The 25,049-nt window shown below is 36.1% G+C and overlaps 1 protein-coding gene across 1 annotated transcript in view; it reads left to right on the top strand.

Moving 5' to 3' along the window:
- The window catches only part of OTOG (otogelin), a 105,119-nt gene that overhangs the window by 8,291 nt on the left and 71,779 nt on the right, over positions 1-25,049 (top strand). Inside the window, exons 5-21 of the mRNA XM_068685161.1 lie at positions 4,198-4,290; positions 4,502-4,656; positions 5,038-5,156; positions 5,552-5,757; positions 7,349-7,479; positions 8,329-8,435; positions 9,323-9,432; positions 10,261-10,386; positions 11,367-11,475; positions 12,329-12,375; positions 12,919-13,064; positions 17,598-17,730; positions 18,689-18,866; positions 20,324-20,448; positions 21,889-22,101; positions 23,609-23,774; positions 24,222-24,296. Coding sequence (XP_068541262.1) covers positions 4,198-4,290; positions 4,502-4,656; positions 5,038-5,156; positions 5,552-5,757; positions 7,349-7,479; positions 8,329-8,435; positions 9,323-9,432; positions 10,261-10,386; positions 11,367-11,475; positions 12,329-12,375; positions 12,919-13,064; positions 17,598-17,730; positions 18,689-18,866; positions 20,324-20,448; positions 21,889-22,101; positions 23,609-23,774; positions 24,222-24,296 — 2,239 coding nt within the window. The remainder of the gene's footprint in view (positions 1-4,197; positions 4,291-4,501; positions 4,657-5,037; positions 5,157-5,551; positions 5,758-7,348; positions 7,480-8,328; positions 8,436-9,322; positions 9,433-10,260; positions 10,387-11,366; positions 11,476-12,328; positions 12,376-12,918; positions 13,065-17,597; positions 17,731-18,688; positions 18,867-20,323; positions 20,449-21,888; positions 22,102-23,608; positions 23,775-24,221; positions 24,297-25,049) is intronic.

The raw sequence follows: 25,049 nt of genomic DNA, 5'->3' as shown, positions 1-25,049 counted from the left end.
AACTAACCGGGCATAATATCATATATACACAGCCACAAAAGAAATAGTCTTTATAATAATAATGCAAAGTAAATGCTTATTTTGACAAAGATGCAAGTTGTCTTTGATCAGTTACCATATAAAATCAGCAGAACTTGTGATCAGAGCCTAGGTGAAGAACCCTTCAGAAGCCAGCCAGAGTTGAGTGGGATTATGCAATATTTCAAAATGGATTTTAGAATTTACTGTTGTCAGGTCTGTGATGCCATTCAAGGATCTCCTTTTAGAGAGCATGAGCAGTCACCTCTGAAGCTTGGGCACTGATCTCCAGGAAACACAGTGCAAACAGACTGAATTACAGTCTCACTTCTCTTTGAGACTAATTGCTTAACATTGAAACAATAAGAAGTGGGATGAACTAAAAGAAGAGACCCAGGTACTCAAGGTACTAAAGTGACCTTATTTCACATACTGAATGGGGATGCAGCCTGTTCAGTAGTTATGAGACCACTGGAGTATTTAAGGAATGAGAAGAGCAGACCTTTAAAAGATAATTCTTCATCTTCACCCTGATCAATAAAGGACTTTACGACACCATCCTTATGCTGATGATGGCCATTCTATCAGGGTGACCTGGAGGTTGTAGTGGCCTCATTGGTTAGAAATTGCCCTGTTGCTTGGAATAGAATCCTATTATTGGGGCTTACCAATTTATGCTAGACCAGTCTCACTGATTTTCAGATTGCGACCCAATGAACTCAACTGGCATAATATCAAAGGAGAAAAGAGTAGCTAAAGACTCGATAGCAGTCATTTTCCAGTAAACCAAGGATACAAAAATCTTCTGTAACCTCCCCTATTTTTAACATTGGCTTAAGCTTGATGTTTACTACCTTTCTGCAAGTGGTACAATGCTTTTCCTCTCCTTATAAGAGAAATGTCTACTTGTGATAGAAAGATCATATGGGTGATCTTATTTAGGGAGCTTATTTTCCTTTAATGACAAAGACCTAAGTGAGCCCTTTGTTACGGGATGTTTATTGCTGATAGAAATACTTCCTCAGGTATGTTAATTGAGCAGAAATGGATGCACCCAGTTCCTGATTAAAGGAGGCCACACTGTTTGTAGCAGCAAGATCAGTGGATATGATTGGAATCAACACTGTTTCTGTTATTACCTGCTAAAGAATTACTCATCTTTGTAGACAGAACCCTTCCATGATGTGGAAAGAAAGATACTCTGCAGTGATGTAAAAAGGGATATAAGTAGATATGACAGCTATATTTATCATGTTTTTAGAATTGTACATGCACAGATAGAAGATGACTTCATAAGGAAAAAAAAATGCTCCTACTGAGTTATTTGATTTCTAATTTGGATTTGAATAACTCTCTTTCTCTCTTTGAAAGAGAGCATGAGCCATCCTTCTTGGTTACAGCAAACATCTCCACATCAGCTGACTGTATGCACAATTGAAATAAGTGTAGCTTGAAGCAGGTTACCTGAGCCGTGCTTAAAGGGGAATCATTCAACCTGAAACATCAAAAGGGGGCTAACTTCGTCTACAGCTAAGAGGAACATGACTTGCAGTCTAATGGCAGATTATTGTAGCTGAACAGGCACTAGGGCATAATCTTAGAGAAGCAAAGAACAGAGACCTGAGCTCTGATTACACAGGTCTCACAACACTCTAGATGAAAGAGATCAATGTCTGCCTTTCTTGACAAGAGGAGTAAGGCTCTTGCATTAGTGACAAGATTGGTCACTGTGAGTATGTAAATGAGATGGCTCAGTCAGAATAAGCAGGGACTTTTATACGCGGTGCTTGCATTATTTTTTTTTTAACAGAGCTCACACTGGCCAGGTGGGGAGGAGGTTGCAGCAGGATTGTTGAAAACAAAGGAATCAAAATTAATCATTTGGATATCTAAAAAGTCTTCATATGAAAGTTATTGGATTTATGTTTTTGCAAATAAAAATGGTTGTAGGAAATACCAAAAATAAAATCCTGTACTGGCAAATTGTGGCTGACTTAGTAAGAAAGAATTCTGTAAGGTTGAAACTGAAGATGATAATATGTAGAAACATTTAGCCTGAAGTAGATGGGCATGAAAGATATATTTTTTTCTTTTTACTTAATGAAGTAAGTTTCTTGCAGTCTTCCTCATTTTAGCATTACAACCATCTGTGAGCACACAGTCTTTCTTCTAAGTTTCCAGGATCTCAGAAAGTAGAAGAAACTTTAAACATGACCTTTTTCCCCAAGAAATTTCTGCACTTGTAATACTTCTGTAAAATAGCTGATAATGAAATTTGAGGTAGCCTTGCAAAATGTTTTAGTAGCTTTGAGTTGATAAATACTGACAAGTTAAGGTGTGAATTAGATGTTGGGTGCGCAATTACATGGTGTGTACATCTCAAAGTGATTTGTGTGTGGTAGATCCATACACAAATCATGGGAGTTTTTAAAGATGCATTTGAAAGTCTTGTGCAAGCTAAATTAGGGGCTTAAAATGAAAAGCAAGATCGTTCATAACATTTTTTTCCTGTTTTCATTAAAAATAAATTACAGTTCTGATTGTTGTTAGAGGTTTGGTTGCTCTCACAGGGTACTATTCATATGCATCTTGCTTTCAGATTTATTTACACCTACTCACTAGCTACTGTAATGGTGTCTCTACTCAAGTTCTCTAATGCTGGCAAGACAAACTAAATATTTGCTATAAAATATGTTGATAGGAAAATGATATTGTTAATCCATCAAGAAAATGAGATTTCTGCAAAAGGACAGAAGAAGTAGGGAGGAAAAGCCACTTTGATTTATGTTGTTCTTGCTGAGGTGGCGAATTCAGCATCCATTCAATAGCAGTAGGATGTCAGTGTTCAGCTCTTGCCTTGATTGAAAGTATTTGTTACCTTACAATCAGTTTATGGAAAAACATGTCAACCGTTCTATATAGCAGCTTAGAATCTACTTTTGATGTTTGCATATTTAGTGAAAGACAAAACTGAGAATAAAACTTAAAGGTGTGGTGACCCATGCAATCATAAAACAGTGTTCTTTATTCTAGCAGGCTTTTCTCCTAATTCTGTTTAAATTTTGTAGTGTTTGTCAGAAGTGGAGCTTGGATGAGTTTGCCTGCATCAACAAAGCTTTAAACTCTATTTAGTATAGCTTTCTCAAAACCCTGAAGGTAATGTTAGGCCTTCTTTCTACACCTTTGTTGATTAAACATTCCTTAAGTCAGTGTTTTACTGAAGTGGAAGGTTCTTTTCAGTAAATTCTGATTTTCAGGACATCATTTATAGAATTCACATCTGAGATTATTTTTAAGAATACTGTATTTCTAACGCCAAATAAAATAAAAAGGATGAAACTTCAGTTTTTTTTTCCTGAAATATTTTTTTAACTTGTGTGCTTAGTTCTTGTCCTTAAATATTAGTATATTTATTTTACAAATTAAGAAGGACTATAGTATTCATCATTTCAGTTCAATTCAATTCAATCATTTCATCACCACATCTGAACTTGGTAGCAAGAAGCTTGTTTCTGCTTGTGTGCACCTTTCCTTGCACTGTGAAAACTTGACTTGGCTGACTTGTGGCGATCTTCTTGGTTAAAGAAAAAAAAAAGTATACCTTGCCCCCTTGTACCACCTTCGCTGCAATAAAACAGATATCTGTCTCTCTCTCTCTCCACTCGCACCTGCCATTGCAACTCAAAGTTTACTCTCTGTACAGCAGTTTCTCTGTAATATAAGTTTTTTCTTCTATTTTCTTAAAAGTTTGTGTCTAATAAAATTAGAAACAAGTACAGGCATGTGCATTTATGGAGAGTGTTTGTGGTTGGTGTACATAAAAGCTGCAACCTGGAGGGAGGGCAGACAGTTGAAAGATGAGATGTGGACATCTGTGTTTCTAGGGTAGCATGCTCTTATTCCAGTAGAGTTTACCCATGCAACGCTTGCAGCATTCTTTTCTGTAGGGCTATAAGCACCATGCTGTTTTGTTTTGTAATATCTATTGATTTCATTTATTTACTAAATAAATAGACTAAAAGTATGTCAAACTGACTAAAAGGTATCATAGCAAGGCTAGCACAGCATTTAAATTCAAAGCTAACAGCTGGCATTCTGGGAGTTAAAATCAGTAGCTGAACTGTGTCTTAAGAATGAAGATTATCATTTATTTTTAATGTGCCTTGGCTTTCCACTCAGGTTCATTTACATGTTTTAATGGAGGTGAGTGTGTCTACAGAGAACTCTGCAACTGCAGTCGATTTAATGCAAGTGGACCAAGATGTCAGACAGGTGTGTAGAAAGAAAAGAGCGGGCCTCTGGGATTGCATGCAGGTTCCAACAGCTGCGAGAATGACTACCCTTTTCCTAAATGTTACTTCTTCCTCCACTACTTTTCCTACCTTCTCTTCTCTGTGATGATACATCACGGTGTAGCTACATCGCAACTACAGATTAAATCTAAAAACCAGCAGTACTTGTCAAGTGACTCTCCTTTTGTTAGTTTATAACACAGGTGCTGAAAGAGATCATATATGCAGAACATGGGGTCAATATCATTTTGAAACTTTTGATGGACTGTATTACTATTTTTCTGGGAAATCTACATATGCACTTGTGAGACATACTGAATTAGATGAACAGAGTTTTTCTATACAGGTAAGGGACTAAACTTCTACATCCCCTTTTACTGTTATTGAACATGCAAATAATGCAATAATTTTAGGAGATTACGAATAATTTGAGATGATAGTCTGGCGGTCTGGAATGTAACCTATATCCAATTCTAAAGTAATATATGCTACCAATTAATTTTTCACAAAATATAAATAGCTGGTAGAAAACTGTCATGTACTTTCTAAACCTGCTGCTGCTGTGAAAAGACCGCTCCAAAAGGATGGAAAATTTTACTCACGTTTTTGGGAAGAGTAGGGTTATTTGTCCATATGCTGAGGGTGGGATTGTATTAGTTGTGTAGCAGGTGGCTTATGAATAATTTAATTAACTATTAACTTTGACACTAATAATTTTATTTGACAGGTGAATAATGATCCTGAATGTCATTCTTCTCCTTATTCTTGCAAGCGGTCCATTAGTTTATTCTTTTCTGGAGATGAACAAATAAAGATGAGCAGTGAAGTGACCTATAAAGGATTTGGGTAATCATACTTGTGTTTCCGAGGCTGTAATGATAGAATTAATATATACAGTTTTGACAACAGCGATGTAAACAAGGTGACTTATTTGTTGGTAGCTTAAAAACTTTCCAGACTACAGCTGTAATAAGCACTCCTCATCTACAGAGTAGATGGAAGTCGATATCTAAGTAAGCAGCATGCATTATCAAGAAATACAACTATTGACATTCACCTTTTGATTTTTTTTGGCTCTTACTTGCAACTTCATCGCTTTTAGTTCAATTACTCAGTATTTACATTAGTGGTTTTAAGATGTATGAAGAAATCATTAAATTGCCAAGTAACATTTTTAACAGTGTTATTGCTTCATTAAAAGTTGTTCGTTGTTTGCTTTTTGATTCTGTCCTGTTTCACAGACTACAGTTACCTTACATTATTGGAAATTTACACATCCAGAAACTAGCTGGGTATTTTCTAGTCAGGCACCAATATGCCTTTACTCTGGCTTGGGACGGTACATCTGCAGTGTATATCAAAATGGCACCAGAGTACCTGGGCAAAACACATGGACTGTGTGGAAACAATAATGCTGTCCTGCATGATGATCTTGAAACTAGTTATGGTGAGTATTTAAACTAATCCCTGTTGTGTAATACCATGTGTTTTGTTTGTTTGTTTTTCCTCAGGTGTACTATATGTTATTTTACTTGGATTTTACTTGCAATGCTAATTGAATTTAATACTTGGAATTTTTGAAATGAAAAATATGATATGGAAATACTTCTGTTAGATGATAACGTTGATGAAGAGGGCTGGTATCAATATGGATGGGGCTCCTGAGGGGGTCATCTTTAAAGCATGCTAATAGCTGGGTACTCTGTTACTTACAGTGGTATTTGTACTTCAAATTGCTGGTACCTAAAAGATAAAATTCTGCTTTTAAATGTTCATTGCCCTCTAAGCAATTCTATGTAGTAGCCTGTGGAAGCCTATGATGCTACTAGTGGAAAAAAAATGAATAATTTTAATTAATAATTCAGTGAAGACTGCCAAATCCCTTTTTGATCTGGCATTTCATTTATGTTAATGCTTTCAGAAGTGACCAGTGATTCTTGGAGTCCCAGTGCCTTGGATGCCAACCTCAGATACTTACAAGAGTCTTGGCTTTCAAAAAATTCTGAGTGATGACCTCTATAAAATTAAAAAGAACCAGAGGATGAAATCAGGCCCCTTAAAACGTGTCTCAAATGAGGCAATAAAAACTTCTGGAAATGATTGCTTTGGAATGCTTAACTTTTTGTTCTTGCTCTTTAAAATTAGAGTGTTTCTATAGAGTGCTATTTTAAAGCTTAAAATAAAAAAGCTTAAAGCTTAAAGCTATTTTAAAGCTCTACTGAATAGCTTACTCACTATAACAAACGCTGAAATTAATACCGAGATCAATAGCTTGTTGTGCTCATTGCCATCAGACTTTTCACTACCCTCTCACCCTTCTGAGGGTATCTCAGTTGCATAAAGCTGTAACTGGAGCACAAGTAGATGCACTGCATACTGCCTTTATCCAACTGTCTTGGGGAGCAGTAGTAACACAGAAAAGGCATGATAGCATTCATGGGTAATCTGAATACTAATCAATGTCACCACATCTCTGTGATGGATAATACTTTTTTTTTTTTTTTTTTTTTTTTTTTAACTTGTTTAAAGCTAGCGTAGCCATTTCTACTTGTATAAAAAGGTCACACCTTTTATTTGGTTAATATAGTTCATTATATTGTATCCTTGCAGTGACCTAGGGATACCTCATTATTCTTGGGGCTTTATAGGCTATCTATCAAAAGTTCCATATAAAGGAGCAGCATAGAACTGTGCATATACAGGCTATTATTTTCTTTCCTTTCTTTCGTTCAAGGACTACAACACACATAGTCCAACTTCCTAAAGCTTTTTTTTTTTTTTTGTTGCCAGATCATGTGACTTGAGTTTGCTTCTTTCTGCTGTTCTAAAACCTTCTCCTATATTTACTTCAAAAGGATTTTCTGTCTTAAAAGACCAAATCATCTTCAGAATTGCACCTGATTCATTTAGTTTTAGATAGGGTGTGGCTTTCTCTGCTTAAGAGATGTGTTATGATTATTGATATATTTTCCTGGTAAAGCCTATAGAAATATTGTTTTGCCAAATCACTGTGTTGACTGTATGTGTGTCTTGTTTAGGAAAACTGACAGATGATGTAACAGAGTTTGTAGAGAGTTGGCAGGAAAATCCTCCACAAGGAACACCCAATTGGGATAACTCTTTTCTCAGTGAACCACCCTGCCTGACACAAAGCCATGAATCTTTACAGGTTTGGATATGCACAAAAGGATTATTACAGCATTCTTATTAGATTAGATTCTTATTAGAACCAGAATTTGACTTAGTACTTTGAAGAAGGAGACTGGAAATATTCTCGGTTCTCCTTTGGAGAGTTGAATTGAGGTGGCTGCTGTAACAGTAATTTATCTTGTTCCCTCTTTCCTCCCCAAGTAGTTTTCTGTATAAGTTCATAATTTAATTTTTTGATGTTTTGGAGATTTTTTTTTTTATGTTTTTGGAGATGCTTTCTGGATAGCAGCCAAAAGAAGTGTTTGAATCTGGGGTTAAATGAGTGAAAAGTTATCAAGTTAGGAATTCATTATAGAGCTGGTTCCCACTGCTTCCTCTTAGGAAGGATAGGAAGAAGTAGGCACCCAAAACCAGAATGAGAGCATGTTTTATTTACTAGTATTCAAAAAAATATTTTTGTTACATTAATCTGCCATATCAAAGTAGTTTTACTTGTAAGTAATATTTTGAAGTTACAACCCTGAAATGAAATGCTTTGAAGCTAAAGCTGATGCAAGATCTCTGTTGCCTTTTACTACGTGATTTAACTAAAATAAAGACTATTTCAGGTCATCTGGGCTTAGCTGCAACACTGTCTGCCCTTTTTTTTAGGAAGGGATATTTTAGTATCATTGGCACAACCTTGAATAAAGGATTCAGTGTTAAGATCACTCTGTCATGGACAGTAATATGTTGCTAGCCACTGCTTCTAGTTGATGATTTCCTAGCCATATCCTGAGAGGTGTCTGTTCTGTTTTTGCATGATTTACTTTTTGCTTAGATTTACTTTTTGAAAGCATGTTCACAACAGCAATCTCTTTAATTACAGAGGGCATACACTCTGTGTAATACTCTGTTACATCCTCCATTTGAACAATGTCATGAATATGTGAGTCCTCTTCCTTTTATGGCAAGCTGCACCAGTGATCTTTGCATGTAAGTGAATGTTTTTGAGTAATTCCAAAGCTGTTAGAATAAACATTCTCCTTAACATGTATAATTCATTCTCATGATAAAGGAAAGTGATGTGATTCTTTTTCTGCATGCCAGCTGATATCTAAAATTCCTGTAATAATGTAGAATGCCTTGATTTCCACTTGTTTTAGTTTTACTGGCAGAGACTTCTGTGGAGTTGCTTGTTTTCCTTAGTGTAAGAATGACCAAAACCAGGCTCAGCTGTTTTCATAATAACCTTGTCAGTTTACATTCCTTTGAATATGACACCAGTTTTCATGCTGAATGTGTGACATCATTAGTGTTTCTAATCTTAATGGAAAGTAGTAGTGAATAGATGAATTGGGCATCCGTAAGCAGTATACAGTAACATAACAAAAATAAGAAATGGATTATCTGCATGCACAGAAACTATTTGAATATATGCTGTCATTTCACAATCTGGAATAATGCTTGTCAAAGTAGTTTTGACTGTCTAACAGGCAGGTCTGAAAAAAAAAATTCAATTTCCTGTACCATGATGTGGAAATCTTATGCTTTCTTCTTGCGAGTCTTCTGTTGGATTCTACTCCTCTTGTAAAAATCAAGATCTCTATGAAAATCTCTTTACATTGATGCATCACTGGTTTTCATGTTTTTATTCAGGAAATTAGCATCAGATTTCAAATATATAGATCCGCTGTCTTCAAGTGTCGCAGAATGTCATATCCATTTCAGGCTTTTAAGCTATCCAAGCAACACAGTACATTAAAATATTATTAACATAAATACAAGCAATGTGATGTATGTAGTGCAGAAGCATTCATGAGGTTATGACTGCATTTTTGAATGTAGGGAGAAAATAATATGTAATTTTTTATTTGTGTAAGGTCAGCAGTTGATAATGCAACTTGGTGTCGAGCATTAACTGAATATGCCAGAGCATGTGCCCAAGCAGGAAAGCCACTGCAGGGATGGCGAAAGCACTTTCAGCAGTGTGGTATGCAGACACTTTCGTATTTGGAAATACTGCTTAGTGGTTGTATTTTGAAAAGACTGCTCTTCATAATTTTACTTTGTCCCTCCTCCTATTAAGAACTAATACAGTTATCAGTAAAAGCATAACTGTGGACTCCAATGCTACGTAAGGCTTAGGATTTTTTTTATGTGTGATCTGTGCTGAGTATATCGAACACATTTGAATAAGCTTGGAGATTTGAAGAACCTTCTTACTGAAACATCAGAAATACTTTAAGAATGATTATGATTAACCATCACATTTTTTCATGGAGCTACTCTCTCAAATATTAGCCAAGACTTCATTGATTTCTGACATATAAAATGTATTGTGAGTGTTCAAATATCTATTTGAATTACAGTTGAAAAAGTCTTCATTTTATAAGTCAGAGAAGGTAATTTTGAAGGAGAGAACCTATTTTGTCCACCAGTCTGGAGACAGAAACAAAATTGATTTGTCATTTGTGACAGGAATATTTTCTGTGTTTCCAAAAATGTTGGTTAATGGAAATTCTTTGATTCCTTATGCTGATCTCAGAATTTAAATGGTTTTGCTGTGAGAAAGTTTCTCCACATCTCCCATTATGTAGTTTAAAATTATTACTTCTCGATGCACTTGCACTGGACGGACTATGAATATACTTCTATTCTGTTCGTGTTATGAAACTCATTGTTTCATCATTAGAGACAAAGGATACTCAATTGAGTTACCAAAGAGCAAATATCTAAAATCAACATGTGCAATCTATTTATGACCATAGGCAGCAGCCCAAGAGCTCTATCTTTTTCTCTGTCTTTTTCTGTTTTGTAGTGATTACCTGTCTTGAACCCTTGACTTATAACGAATGCATCAGCTGTTGCCCTGTTTCATGTCATCAACAATCACAATGTGTTGGCAGTGAGCTTCCCTGCATTGATGGATGCTATTGTCCGGATGGTAACAGTTTTGCTTCTCAAATATGTATTATTTGATTCCATTTAACTTTCTGATCACTTTCCCTCAGGTTTACATATCTACATAGCCTGGCTAGATGAAGGCATTAACAGGAACTCTTTATAAATACAGTGCAAGCAGGGTGTGGATGAATGACCGTGTTTTCCTCAGTAACAAGAGCCTTTTCCTCAATCTAACAAGTAGGAATAGGTTTCAGCAGAGATCTGTATTCTAGCTGTAGAGCTCCGCAGTGCAGTGAAAAACTTGTTATGCTCTGTTGTTAGTTTTACAGAAGAGGGAGCCAGCCTCTTGATTCCCACAGTTGCTGCTTGTTTTTCTTTTCTTTTCTTTTTTTTTTTTTTTTTTTTTCTCCTTTGTTTTCCCTGAAGAATGTCTGCAAGGTCAGGTGCTTATGAACTTTTTTGTCTTTTTCCTTTTGTTACTGGCTTCCCTTCGGTAAGTAATCCTATCTGTTCATTCTAGAGAAAATGAGATATCATGGATCCTCAAGTCCTGTCTCTTATATGTACCCTCACAACTTAAAAGTATGATTGTCATTGTCATACATCCCATCGTGTATGGGATAGTAATCTCTTTTAGCTGGAATCATTCAAATATAATAATAGAAAAAAAACACTACTACGGTATAATAAAGACAAACAATGCCTTAAAACATACGAAGAATTGTAAAGGTGTCAAAAAAGAAACAAAGGGTACCCAAATGAAACAGCAGGTTTTATTCAACAGTATTAAACACTAATAATTCATGCTATTATTCACTCAAGCAATTTAGGAACTTGGTCCATGTCATATTTATGTAATATAATCGACATGTGTATTTATTCTACTAAAATTACTTCCAAATACCCTACACTTTTATTACTGGATGTGACCATTTGTTGTGTTCTTTGGTATGCTTGTTAGTTCTCTGTCAGCCATTTGTAAATATTTTTATTTTTTTCTTGATATTTTATTTCTTGTAGGCTTAATTTATGAAAATGAATTGTGTGTCAAGCCTATGGACTGTCCTTGTGACTACCATGGAAGTTTTTTTGCCATAGGCTCTGTGGTTTATGAGGAATGTAATAACTGGTTAGTAATTTTTCTTTTAATGCTGTGGACTTCATCCTTTCATATTGACAAGAGAAAGGTCATTTAAGGCACTTAAAACTGAATGAAGTTGACAAGTCGTTACAGTTTCTACATACAAAAACTATTGTTCTATAGATATCTTGTTACTAAGACAAATTTAAAGAAACTATAGAGCTGTTAATGGGGAAGAAGATAAAATCATAGATATTACAGAGAATACTGAAATGTTTAGTACTCTTTTCATTTTGAACTCTTCCCCAGAGTAAAAGGAATATGGAATTCAAAACCTTAACAGGAGAATTTATTTGCCTTCTGTTTCTGTCCTCTTTTGTTGTTTTACTTGGACACGAGAGCCTAATATCTTTGACATGAAGTTGCTGTTCTGGGAATTTTTAAGTTAATTTTATACTTCAGAAAGAAAGGTTTGTAGGAAGAGATAATGTCTCTTATTGAATCAATGTAATTGGAGAAAATAGATGCATTTGCAGACCTGCAACCCCTTCTTCAACAGTTTTGTGTCTTTTTCTTTTTTTTTTAAGTAATAATTCAAATGGCATGCCTTTATTCTTCTGAGTATTAAGAATCCTTAAGATTTTACAAGTGTTATCAAGGAGCTAGAAAGAGAAGTGTCAGATGTGTGGGTGAGAGTTCACTCGATATATCTTCATGACAAGCTCTTGCCACAGCTGCTAGATGTTCCAGTGAATGTGATAGCTCTGCTGTGCCATTTTGTCAGACTCTAGACATCTAGTGCTTGCTTCATGGAATAGGAGTCCAGGAAAAATAGCTCAGGAACAGCCATATATGTTTCAAATTAAAATCTAAATAAGAAACCTTTTTGTTTTTATTTCAGCACTTGCATTGGAGGAAAATGGATTTGTACAAATCTTACATGTCCAGGTATGTAGAAAAAGTCTCAGATACTTTTTAAATATCTATGAATCTTTATTAGGGTAAAATATTGCAGTTAATATTAACATTTTAAAACGATATTTTCACTATATAATTTACATTTTTGTTTGCATCTCTATATAAACACATTTACCCACAAAGTAGAGTAAATATTAAAGTGAACTGAATAGCAAGCATATCTGCCTTTTGATTTAGCTCAGTAATTTGTCTCCCCCTGGGTTGCTGTAACGTCTCTGATAGATGACACTATCTGATTGTTCCTGGCATTCATCTGAAGTGTCCTCTGCAGTCTTCACTTGACAACTTACCGATTGCTTTGATATCTTGGCTTGGTGTCACATAAGAACTTGACAAAAGCAAAGATGGGGTACAGTTCCTAACCACTTTCCTAGTACATAGTTATAATGCAAGCACATTTAAAAAAAATATTATAGTATGTATCAGAGTGTATGAACTCTACAGCAATATTTTCTTGAGAATGCGTAATATCTTTTCTACATATTTAAGTCCATTATTTGCTCTATTTTCCAGCTGAATGTTCAGTTTCAGGAGACATTCATTTCATGACCTTTGATGGGCGCAAATACACTTTCCAAGCTACCTGCCAATATATTCTAGCAAAAAGCCGTACATCTGGAGAGTTTACCATATCCTTGCAAAATACTCCTTGTGGACAGGTAAGGCTTAGAACCTTCTTGTTATGTTTGTATCCTGAAGACATGTCTGATAAGCAGAGGGTGAAGATACTTGAGTTGTCTAGCCTGGAGAAAAGAAGGCTCAGAGGCAACCACATTGTATATCATAGCCTGGAGGAAACACAAATAGAAGAGCTGTGAAACAAAGAATAAAAATCGGCAGCTTAAGTTCTGTCAGCTTAAAATTCTCCAAACTTTGCAATGTCCTTGAAGCTTATGAATGTTTGTTTTATATTGAGGTTGTGTCCTCTGCTTACACAGTTGAAAATCAGCAAAACAGGATCCTTAAATAAAAACAAAGCAACAACACTCTAAGCAATTTCTTTTTCAAATGAAAGATGAAGCAACTGACTTCTTGCAGATGCCCTGCCCACAGCCCTACCTTTAGCCTGACTAAGTCTGTCAATGGACAGCAGAGGTCTGAAGCAAATATCTGCTATAAAAATGTGCAAGAATTGTTGTAGGCCTCATTCATTTTTCTATTAAAAACTACTTACCACCTATCCAAAATAGACAGAAATTTTTATTTTGGTTTAGTTGTGGTGATCCTTCTGTTGAGGAAAGTGACAATCAAATTAGTTGGCTTTATGCAGTTCTCCTGACACAAAGTATCTCGCAATAACTCTTGCATGGTCTTTGTCCTGACTGAGAGACTTTGTCAAAGTGTTCAGGTGGCTTGCAGGTGGAAAAAAAAGAAAAGCTTCTTTTGCCTTTTGCTACATATTGGGCTTCATATTTCCCCTATCCTTTAACAAAGTTATCCTGGCCAGTCTGTAGGAAGAGTTTTACAGAGCTTTGAGTGAAGCATTCTGAATGTTACAGCCAGGTGGGTGATCAGAGGCTTATGTGGTTTGTTCCAGGGTTAAATACTGCTAACTCAGTTATCAAATGTGAAAGTGTTGAGAGGGTAGTAAGAGCAGTTTTGTGTGTACTGTAATGCAGGAGTGTGGGGCTTCAGTGCAGCAGTTTGTGTCTAACTATCGGATAGCTGGTACCACTTGGCAGAGGAGCTGCTTCACAGTTCCCTAGGCACCATCCCATGTGTTTTTCCCATTTATAAAAATGAATGAATTGAAATGGGAAGCTAAAAGACTTGTAATGCAGAACCTGGTATTTCTTGATGGTTTGAGATTTGTATGCTTTTAAAATTCTTTTAAGTTATCAGTCCCATCTCATTCAAGAAGATTAAAAGCCCAGAAAGAAAATAGCTGAGGAGATTTTTAGCTCTTTGAATCACAAAGAACCCAGTCATCTAGTGCCTTAGAGCTGATGACATAAACAGTCATCAGGCAACAAGTGATTTGAAAACGATGTGAAATTTTGTTTAAGCACTTTTTGGAAGGAGAATTGGTCAAGTGATCAGCACAGCTTAACTTTATCTGAGTTTCAGGTGACAACCTCACTGGCTTTGTAGTCTGTATGATGAGAAAGTGTTCTGAAGGTATTTTTTTTTTTTCTTGTTGTTGTGCCTTTTTTTTTTTTTTTAAAGCGTCTAGTGAGAGAAATGCCCGTTCCTGTGGAAACACCTGCTGAAAGTTGGCAGGGGCACTGCTGTGAAAGGAGCAGTTCATTGGAACACAGAATAATTGTCAAGTGGAATTCCTCCTTCAGTTTCAGTGTGAAGGAATAATAAAGCTTTTGTCGATAGTGTGCAGCAATGTATATCCTATGGAGAGTTGTTCTCTTGGCTCTGGTTTGTGGGCAGGAGCTGGTATGTTTTATTTTTGGCTTCTTAAAAGGTAGGCAAAATTATGAATTTATAGTCACTGCAGCTGAATGATATGCACAGAAATTAAATGAGCTGCAAGAAGATAATCTGCCAGAGCATGGCTTCACAGTGCAGATGTTGTCTTTGCCATTAGTCTAGGAGAGCTGGCTGAGCTGATGAAATAGCTTTGTATTCTTAGAATTCAATATTTTTAAGTTTCATTCTATAATTACAACTGTTGGTGAAAGACCATTATTGCATTAGTATTTAGAGACATGGAATTTTTGAAGGATTTTTATTCTTCGTTATCCACTGTGTGTAATTGTGTACCCCTGGTACTTGAAGGACTGACAGATGAACTCTGTTCTCATTCAGCATTTTTGAGCCACCTAGTATTGTTCAGAGATGCTGGCAGCTGTAGTGATTGTTTTCAAGTGGGACAAGATTTGCCCCATGTCATGCAAGTCTCAGTGCAAGTCAGTGGGAGTGTAAATCTTTGAAATGAAAACCTTTATCATCTCAGTTTGTGCTGTCAATGGTGCTAATCACAATATAGTTTTGTTGCTATCTTGACTGTCCAAAGGCAAGGAGTTCTTAAGGAAGACTTGCTCAGTTCCTTTTTTAGTACTGAAGATGCTTGGTATCTTACTATTTGATCAACAGTTGCATCTTCATGGCAGGCAGTGAGACTGAGAAGCACAGCCTCCTGCAGCTCTGCTGGATGTTTCTGGAATGCAGCTCAGGACTGGAAACTAACCAATGAACAATTTCCAGCAGAAAGATGTAGGTCACTCTTTGAGTGATTTCACATGTGTCTGTATGTGTTTTGATAAATAAGTCATTATCAGATGTTAAAGATAGATTATAAAGATTAGAGTAAATGAGCTAATAGCATGCCAAAAGTGATGGGGCCTTGTTTTGTCACTATTCTTGAATACCTTTTGAATGGGTATAAGACCTTGTGATGCCAGCTGGAACAGACAAAACAGCAGCTGAGTGCTGTCCCCTGTGCTTTGTGGAAACAGGCAGATTTTGTCTACCCCCAAACCACTAAGTCAATGTGAATAAGCTGGTGCCTTTGAACCCAGAACAAAGAGGTAAGAATATAACAGGACTAGCGGAAATTTAGTTTGTGCCTGGAGCAAAGAGAAAGTAAGGGTGGACAATGATTCTGATGTCTTTCAGGATGTAGCAAGGTAAATCACAGCATGCTGAGGTGACATCAAGACATCTCTCAGTCTGCTTTGTCTGACAGAGAAGTCTGACCGACTTCTCTCTGGCTAGTTGCCATGTTATTTGGTACAGGTGTACTTGTTGTGATACATCGGAAACATCCAGTACTCAACAGGTCTCAGACTTGTGCTGCTTCCCACCTGTGTGGTGTCTACTTGAAGATCACTCCTGTAACATGAAACGTGCAGGAATACTAAGTAGCTTGAGATTTCATTTAGGTACCAGCCAGTTTCAGGACTTGCTTTAGGAATGTTCGTATGCTGTCTCATAGGCAATTCTGTCTGTTTGTGTGGATGTTTCTCTCTGCTAAAGTTTAGAAATTGTTGGCTGTATTAGGCTTTCATGTCTTGCTTTTATCCTGGCAATTAGCCACCTCCAAAAATAATTTCAGTAGTTTTAGGTCAAAGTACACTTACTCTTGAAGTTAAAATAAATAGCTGAAGGTTTGTTTATAAATAAATAATCTGTTTGTATGCCATCATAGGTACTAAAATTCCTTAGAAATTCGAAAAAAATGCACTAAAATTGTGAATGGAAAGAAATCTATTTTCACACAGAAGAAGTATCGTAGTTGACTTCAGTTTTGATGAAAACGCTTAACTTGAATTTGATTCTTGATCTTTAAGCTCTTGTGAAACTTTCTTGTGTAGGACATTTAGCTTCCTTCTGTTTTGAGACCTTAGGACATAAGTCCCAATACTTTGCTTTTAGGATTTCAGTTGACTAGCTGGTTTTGGTAATGCTGACATTTGAGTGTGAATGAAGAAGATGAGCGTAGGTCAGGTATATGAGGTTGATCTAAGATTCTTTTTTTGAATATGTTTCATGCTGACTGAAGTACAATATTCCTTCTCATGGTTTTCCTAAATGATGTTTTTGACTGACTTAGAGAATTAATATGGTGGTAGGAATAAGCAATGGTAATAAAAATAAGCAAGTCAGGCCAGTTGGATACTGTGATTTGATGCTGCCTTTCTTTAGTTCAGTATTCATCCAGGGAACTAATGAACATACTCCACAATTCTTCACTAGAAATAATTAACTTAAATGCTCTTTTTAAATAATGATTTATAAGATGCTTCTGTCTTCCATTACTGTTTGCCTTTAAAAAACAACAACAAAAAAGTACACCTTAAAGAATCTGTGCATATCAGAACATATTTTAAATTAAGGAGAAGTAGAAATTCACACTTCTGTGCACTGTCATGTGGATAATGCAGCCTTGTTTGTGAGTAGGAACTCACTCTCAGTGGGTCTTGTTTCAGTGGGTCTCATGAATTGCAGGTGTATTTGTACTAAGCTTTGGAAGAGTTTAAATTTCTCTCTCCTAATCCCACTTGAGCAGTGTTAGTAACGTAGTAGAGTTGTACTTAAATATACTTTTGAAATAATTAAACAAACAAACAAATTCTGTATCTTAGCTGCAAAGCTCTATGTTTTACCAGTGCACTCTGCTAAGAAACAACATAAAGCTTATAATTTCTAATTTCTCCCTAATAACTTTACATGCACTCTTATTAACATGCATCCTACTTAATCAAATCAAATATGTTTTTAATTGCCTTATTTTGTAGAACCAGGATGGATCATGTATCCAATCAATCAGCATTATTCTTAAACAGGACCCCAAGAGGCAAGTTACTCTGACTCATTCAGGAGATGTTTTGGTTTATGACCAGTACAAAATTAACCTGCCTTATGCAGATGGTAAGGAATAATATATGAGCATATAATGCCTATCAAGCACTGAAGTGGTATTTTAATGCCATATGTATATATTGTGATGTCATCAGTGTTGCTAATATACTAAAGCTAAGTGATATATTGTTAATATTAACATTGTTCATCTTTGACCAAATGTTTCACAGATTACCTGCTGGTGTACTTGGTGCTTTGATATTAATTGTTGTGCATAGCTATACCGAGCTAGTGTCTCTTATGTTAAGATTGAATATTTTGTGTTTCTAACAGGGCCAAATGCCATCCTTCACATTTATAAGATTGGTTAGTTCTTTTCTGAGGGGAAATTTTCTCTGATTCCTGACTAATTTCTCTTCCCTTTTTTGTAAAAAAACTCGAGTAAATGTAAGTGGAAGGAGCCCTCTCTTACCCTTTGCATGTAATCTGCAGATGTTCAGACAAGAACTTTTTACATTTTTTTTCTTCACTGAGTTTTTAAATTTCTCCCTCTGGAAGATTATATCAACTATTCTACATATGAATATGGGACTGTTCTGTGAAGATCAATGTTAGCTTTACTGAGTGTGATATATGCAAATCACTAGTTTATTTTATGTCCTTTGAGACTTGGCTCTTTGAGAATTCCCAAAAAGGGATTTAATCCAGGAAGAAAATTGCTGCTAGGAGTAGGTTGATTAAAAAGTGAATGAGAATATTATCTGCAATGTCTGCATACTCTTTGGAGCATCTTGGCTTCGTCAAAGAGTTTTATTATCATTAGTTTCTTGTTTTCTGTTTTAAAGTCTGAATCCCATATAACCTTTTGGGATAAATGAACAATTTGGGGAGAATGGGGCTGGAGTAGGACAAAATGTGCCGTATGTAAGAATAACATTAAAAAAAAAAAGTGATGTGACAAGAAACAAAATGGAAACTACAGACAGGTTTCCTTTGCCCTTCAACAATCTCTGTTCTTATTCACTAGATTTATTTGAAATACGGAAACTCTCCTCTATATTTCTTCAAGTAAAGACAAACATTGGATTACAGATACTGTATGACAGAGAAGGACTAAGGCTTTATCTTCAAGCTGATGGACGGTGGAAGGATGATACTGTTGGCCTTTGTGGAACCTTCAATGGAAATACGGAGGATGACTTCTTGTATGAATAATTCAGAGATTTTTATTTGTCAATACATGAGTATTTGCAGTTAGAGTTGTAGATCAAATCTATACTGAAGCTGCATAGGGGGATAACAAAAATACCTTATTTTGAAGCTTGGTGTTAGTGGATTAGATAGTAGGTTATGGTTCGCTAAAAGAAAGTGTGTAAACATTTTTTGTTTAGAGTATTTGAATATAAAAATACAGCGAAATACATACCGTTACTGTGGACTAGTTTATCTGATTGTTTTTGTCCAAAAGATGGACTGGCTTATATTAGGAACTTTATCCCCCCCTCCCTGAAAGCCTCTGTCTCTGTCCAGCTCCAATTCTCTGCTACAAGCTCTAATCTGCGCTATCCAACAGAGCCTCCATTGTTTGTGCCTGCAGGCCAGCAACAGGAATTGGCTGTTGCCTGAGCCTCACTTGTAATGCAGTGAAAGGTGGTCAGAGCTGCCTGAGCATCGCAATCAATCTTAGAGTTTATGCCCAGCTTCCTAGCAGCACATGTCCTGCAGACACTAAATAAATTGGCCTCCAGAGGATGAAGCAGACTAATGGAAGGGGGAGAAGAAGAATGTGAATTTAGAGCATGACAGAATACTTTGTTAACAACAGGGGAAAAAATAAAAGCAGAAGAAGCAGGAGAGATAGTGTCTCAAAGTTGGAAGTTGTCAGAACTGATAGAAAAATGGCAAAAATTTCCATAATAGATCCAAAAATAAAAAATAAAAAAATATATAAACATTTTCTTAAAGTTAAAACAACTTTCCATAGACAGTGTTGTCTTGTGCAACACATCCACCAATAGTATTATTGGTTTTATGTCTTATAGCATCTTTTATCTAGTGTGTGATACACCATATTTAAGTGCATAGTTTTGATCATTCTCTGAACACAATATTACCGTCCTTTAGTTATTTCGATCAAACTCTCTGTGTTCAGTTTCTGCTGCACCTCTGCTTATCCAGGCCTAATGGTATCTAATTGCTTTTGTAGTTATATCTCTGGACCCTTGGATTTCTACCTCCTCCTCTTTCTTACAGGGAGTAGAGAACCTGGGAAGTCAGCTACCAGGAACAGACAGGAAATTGTAGGTAGAGGAGACAGCAGAATAGATCAGGTATCACTTAGGAGGCAGAATTATGAATAAGAAAGTGCAGACTTTGAGGACAACAGTGTTCCATTTCGCTCTCTTGTGAAAATGGAACTAGGTCTGTTTTGATCCATCCTTTCATACAGAATATCTAATGGTTCTGAAGTGCATCTTCTCTTTCTTTTCTGGGCTTTTGCCTGGAAGGAGAGAGAGGAGCCCTGAAACATTAGCTGACGGTGCGCTGGGGAAAAGTGCAATGGAAGGGGAGCTTCAATCAGCTCTGGTGAGGAAGGTAGTAGAAATGAAACTATTCTGTAAATTCACTGTGTCTTTTGTGACTGACTTCTGTTTTGTAAAAGATCTCCAGTTGGAGTAACTGAAAACACTCCGCAGCTGTTTGGAAATGCATGGAAAACTTCATCAGCATGCACGCTTGTGCACGATAGCTCACAAATGGATCCATGTGATATTCATCTACAGGCAGGTGGGCAGTGATGGTCAAATATTGTTGACAAATGCATTTCTACTTATTACATCTGTGCTGGGCTTCCTTTTTGGATCGGGAAAAGTAACCACCAATCCTCCCTGCTGAAAAATGGAGTAACATTTATTTATCTCAATCCCCTAACAAATTATGTAGTGCATTGTTTAAGTATGTTCTGCTACTTGCATAAACACTCCAAATACCCTGTTTATTTCTAGTTTGCAGTTGCAGTGTGCAAAGCTAGGCATTAAAGGTTGGTAGTACATCTAGTACTGGTGATGCTGTTAGTTAGGATGGAGACTCAAAAGTATTACAGTACTCATTTTTCAAAATACTGAGAAAATGGAACACTCCAGTTGTGTGCTATGGAGGAGAAAAAGTAATAGAACAATATTTATGCTCTGCCAGCCTTTACATTTGGCTGAAAGGGTTTGACTGGGGAAACATGATATAGTGGCTGATGCAATAAAAACCATATCTAGCCATTAAAGACATTCATTAATAATGATGAACTTGGTAGATCATCAGTTATATTCCTCTCAGAATTACTACCACTTGTCATCTTGGACTGTACAGGCTTCTAGACAAGATACAGGGGTAAAATGGTCATTACAGTTTTAACTGTAACTTCAGCTGTGGTAGGAAATCATCATAATTCCTGCTAGGAAATCACCCAATCTTCTGAGTATTTATACAATGTGCAGTGCTAAGAAACTGCATTCTTAATGGTTTGGACACTAGCATAGAAAAAACAGTGGTCAGTATAGGAAGTCAGAAGTTCTGGAAAGGAAATTTTGAGGTCCCAGTTTATTCATTTCCCTTTTATTGTGGAAAGTGTCTATTTTTATTTTTCTGGGTACGTTAATGTATCATTTTGATTATCCTGACCACTCTTGCACAAGCATGAAATGCATTCAGAATTAAAAGACTAAGATGAGTGTTTGGAGTTGTAACAAGTGAAAGTGGTTGCAGCCTTAGCCAATGTGAAACAATGGGTAACAACAGATTATTCTTTAAAATGTTGACATACTTGAAGTAGTTACTGGGAATTACTGAAACGAGAAATATCTTTTCTTGTGTGTTTATGAAATACAGTAGTTAGTATCTGGCATCTTGTGCCTAACCCTCATCATTTAGTCAGTTTAAAGATAGGAGTCTGTACCTAGGCACTGTCTGCATATTGTAAGTTGTCCAGATAGCTTAAAATCATTCCAAGAACAAACTCAAATCTATGAGCAGCTAACTTTTTCTGTCCTGTTGTATAGTTGTATTGATATGAAAGGTAGCAATATATATATGGCAATATTAGATAACTATTAACATGACTAGTTAGATAACTATTAACATAATTAATAACAATTGCATTGCATAGAAAACACTTTCTCTTCCAAGTCTTTTTAAACTCCCCCACTGAAAGTGTTTAATCTGTTATTTGTGTAGCTTCTTATGCAGCGGAGGCTTGTAGCATCCTTACGAAAGAACTTTTTGCTCCATGCTACCCCTATTTGAGTCCCATTCCCTATTTTGAGCAGTGCAGAAGAGACACGTGCAAATGTGGACAGAATTGTTTTTGCTCTGCTCTGGCCCATTATGCTCATCATTGCCAAAGATTTGGAGTTATAATAGATTTCAGAAGAGGTGTCCCAGACTGTGGTGAGTTGCTTTTCATTTGCACTCTTAATAATTATTTTTGGAGACTTTAGAATTAATCCACTTCTCTCATTTCAAAGCTGATTTTAATTCAATGTTATCTTCTGATTGTCATTCTATCACAGTAAGATAAGATAAGATAATTCTATCACAGTAGGATAAGGCTCTTTTTCTTGTGAAGAAATATGTCTTTGAATGTCTTTTCCTACCCACATTGCTATTATTCACTAGCTGCGTAAATACATTTGTTCTGTTTTTTGTAGATGCTAGGTTTTATCTAATTCTTTAAATGAACCCTTGACAGAGATGAAAAACTATATTGGCGTATATAGCAATTCTCTCTGTATTGTTTTCAATTTCCATTCTTTCTGACATTCTCCAAGAGGTTATTTTCTCATTGTCTGTGAAACTAAAATGAGTATAAAGTGCTGAAAATGCACGTAGAGAATTGCTGATTTTTAAATGAAGATGAATGGAGGACTACAGATTGCATGGAGATAGCCAAAGCTGACTTCTGTTATCTGCTTTGTAATGAATAACCAGTAGAGGAGTAGATAATATTATTTTTCAGTTTATATGAACTTTTTTAGTGATGCAAAAGATGTTGACAGGAGATGTACTGCTGTTACGCATTTTTAAAAATTATAAAATTAAGGACCCTATAAAGCAGCCCTTAACTGAACCCCCTGATGTGTTGGTAGGCTTGGATCCAAAAGCAAGGCTAAAAATCTTTTCTAAAGAACATTTAGCAATTTGACATCTGATAATTATCATCACATTGTGTAATTATCCATGTTATAATGCTTGATAAAGAGGATGTTGGGAAGTTCATCCAAGCTGGCTTATCTGTTTATATATCTGGGGGAGTAAAACAAAACAAAATGACAACAACTACAAAAACCAACCAAACAAACAAACAAAAAAAAACCAACAGCTTGTTTGAGTTCATTGTGGCATGAATGGCTGTGTCTACTGTTACTAAATGAATCTGTTTCAAAACTTTTAGTTTTCTTTTGCTTTTTTAAAAAAGTAAATATAAGAATATATGTAAAAAGTCAAGCTTATAGGGTTTAAAATGTTTTCTTACTAATATTTCAAGCTCTTGAATTTATTTTAAGCAGGGCTTTATAGGATAGATAAGAAAACTTATGATGGTACTGTGCAACAGCTGCAAAGTGCACGTTTTATTCATTGCTTGTAATGTTCCCTTTAAGATGTGAGTTTTCCAAAGCCCATGCATGAGAACTATACATTTGCAGAGTCAGAGACAAAAACCTCGAATCGTCCAGTTTCCCCAGTATAAATCTGGATTAACTGCATAGACTTCATTGGACTTGTTATTACTGTGGATTTACATCTGTTTAGTTTACACAGCATGGTGCCAAGATAGCAATGTTAGTGGAATTTAATGTAATTGGGAATGAAAGAGCAGAGATGTTTATCAGAAAACTGTTGGGAGGTACTTGAGTCTCTTGCACAGTAATTTGAGAGCGTTGTTTCATTTGGACAGCTCTTTCATGTGAAGTTACAAAGGAGTACAGTACTTGTGTATCTACCTGTGGCAGAACCTGCCAAGCACTGTCTGTGCCAGAGACATGCAGCAGTGATTGTGTTGAAGGCTGTGCTTGTCCCTCTGGAATGTACTTGAATTCCAAGACTGAAAGATGTGTAGAGAGGTAGGTGAAGTTGCAATTCTGATAGTCACAGTCGCTATTTCACACCACTGCGTTTAATAAATGTGTAACCTGTAGATGCTGTGCATTTGCAAAATTGGCAGGATCTTAGAATTGCATAGAACCTTTATGTTGATCAAAAATAGTTCTGTTGTAGTACTGAAACTCATCCAATGTCACCAAACCTAATTGTTACATACTACCTCTCTCTGTATGTTAGAAATACAAAGATGCCCGTTGATAAGGGGAGGTTCTGCTTTGTTATTAATTGATATGCTATGAGATATATGGCAGTATATATTGGTAGTTATCTAGGTCAATTTATTGCAGCTAAAAAAAAATATAAATCAATTTGAATAGCAATTATTAAGTCAAGGGGAATTTTCTACTTTCAATTTATGAGGTAATCACTACAGTTGTTTTTTTTTTTTTTTTTTTCTTCTACTCCAGAAATGAATGTCCTTGTTATTTTCAAGGAATTGACTATCCCCCTGGAGATAATGTTATCACATCTTTGGGCAAATGGTAAGATAACTGTTTTGGACAGAACTTCTTGAGGACTTTTGTTTTCAGGTTGCTGTGCTTACGGTCCAATACACTGAAGTGCAGAGTAGAAAGAAAACCTACTGCTATTATGTACATCCATGCTAACATGAAGAGACATAGAAAACTCCAGCACTTTCTGAGGTTTAATTATGCTAATTAATTATGCTGTGGTGAATATTTGTCTGAGTGCACACTGATCATGTGATTGTCCATAAATGTTTTTTTTTAAGAAATGACTGCCAAAAAAAAATATCTTTGCATTGATTTCAGTGGAGTTATATTAGTATTTGGCAGCTTATGTTTATAGGCTCGTTGAGAAGAAAGCTTTCAAACATAGTGATTTTGTTAGAAACAATTATGATCTTTATTTTTCTTCTAAGTGCCTCTGCTCTGGAACTTCCACTTTAAAAATGTGATTTCCTCTTCTGTTTGTCTATGGTGTAGCCTTTCTGTTCATCTGTTTTCAACCAGTTGTTTTATAAACATTTTGACTGAGATGCTGACATGCCAACAGTTGTGTTGCCTCCCTGTTGGTCCCTTTGGTACTGCTTTGTCTTTTGGCTGAGTTACATCCAAGTCCTTGAGCTAGAACACTTTACCTGCAATTCTTTGTAGTGTGCACACAATCCTGGATGTAACAACAGAGTGTCTGTAGCACATGCAGAATCTAATTTAGGATTTGTTAGCTGACTAGCAGCAGGTGTACTGGAAGCATCTTCACTATTGGGGGGG

This window comes from Anas acuta, chromosome 5 (assembly GCF_963932015.1).
Source record: "Anas acuta chromosome 5, bAnaAcu1.1, whole genome shotgun sequence".
In the NCBI taxonomy this organism is placed as follows: domain Eukaryota; kingdom Metazoa; phylum Chordata; class Aves; order Anseriformes; family Anatidae; genus Anas; species Anas acuta.
Note: the sequence above shows the minus strand (reverse complement) of the source record. Positions and strands in the feature narration are given on the sequence as shown.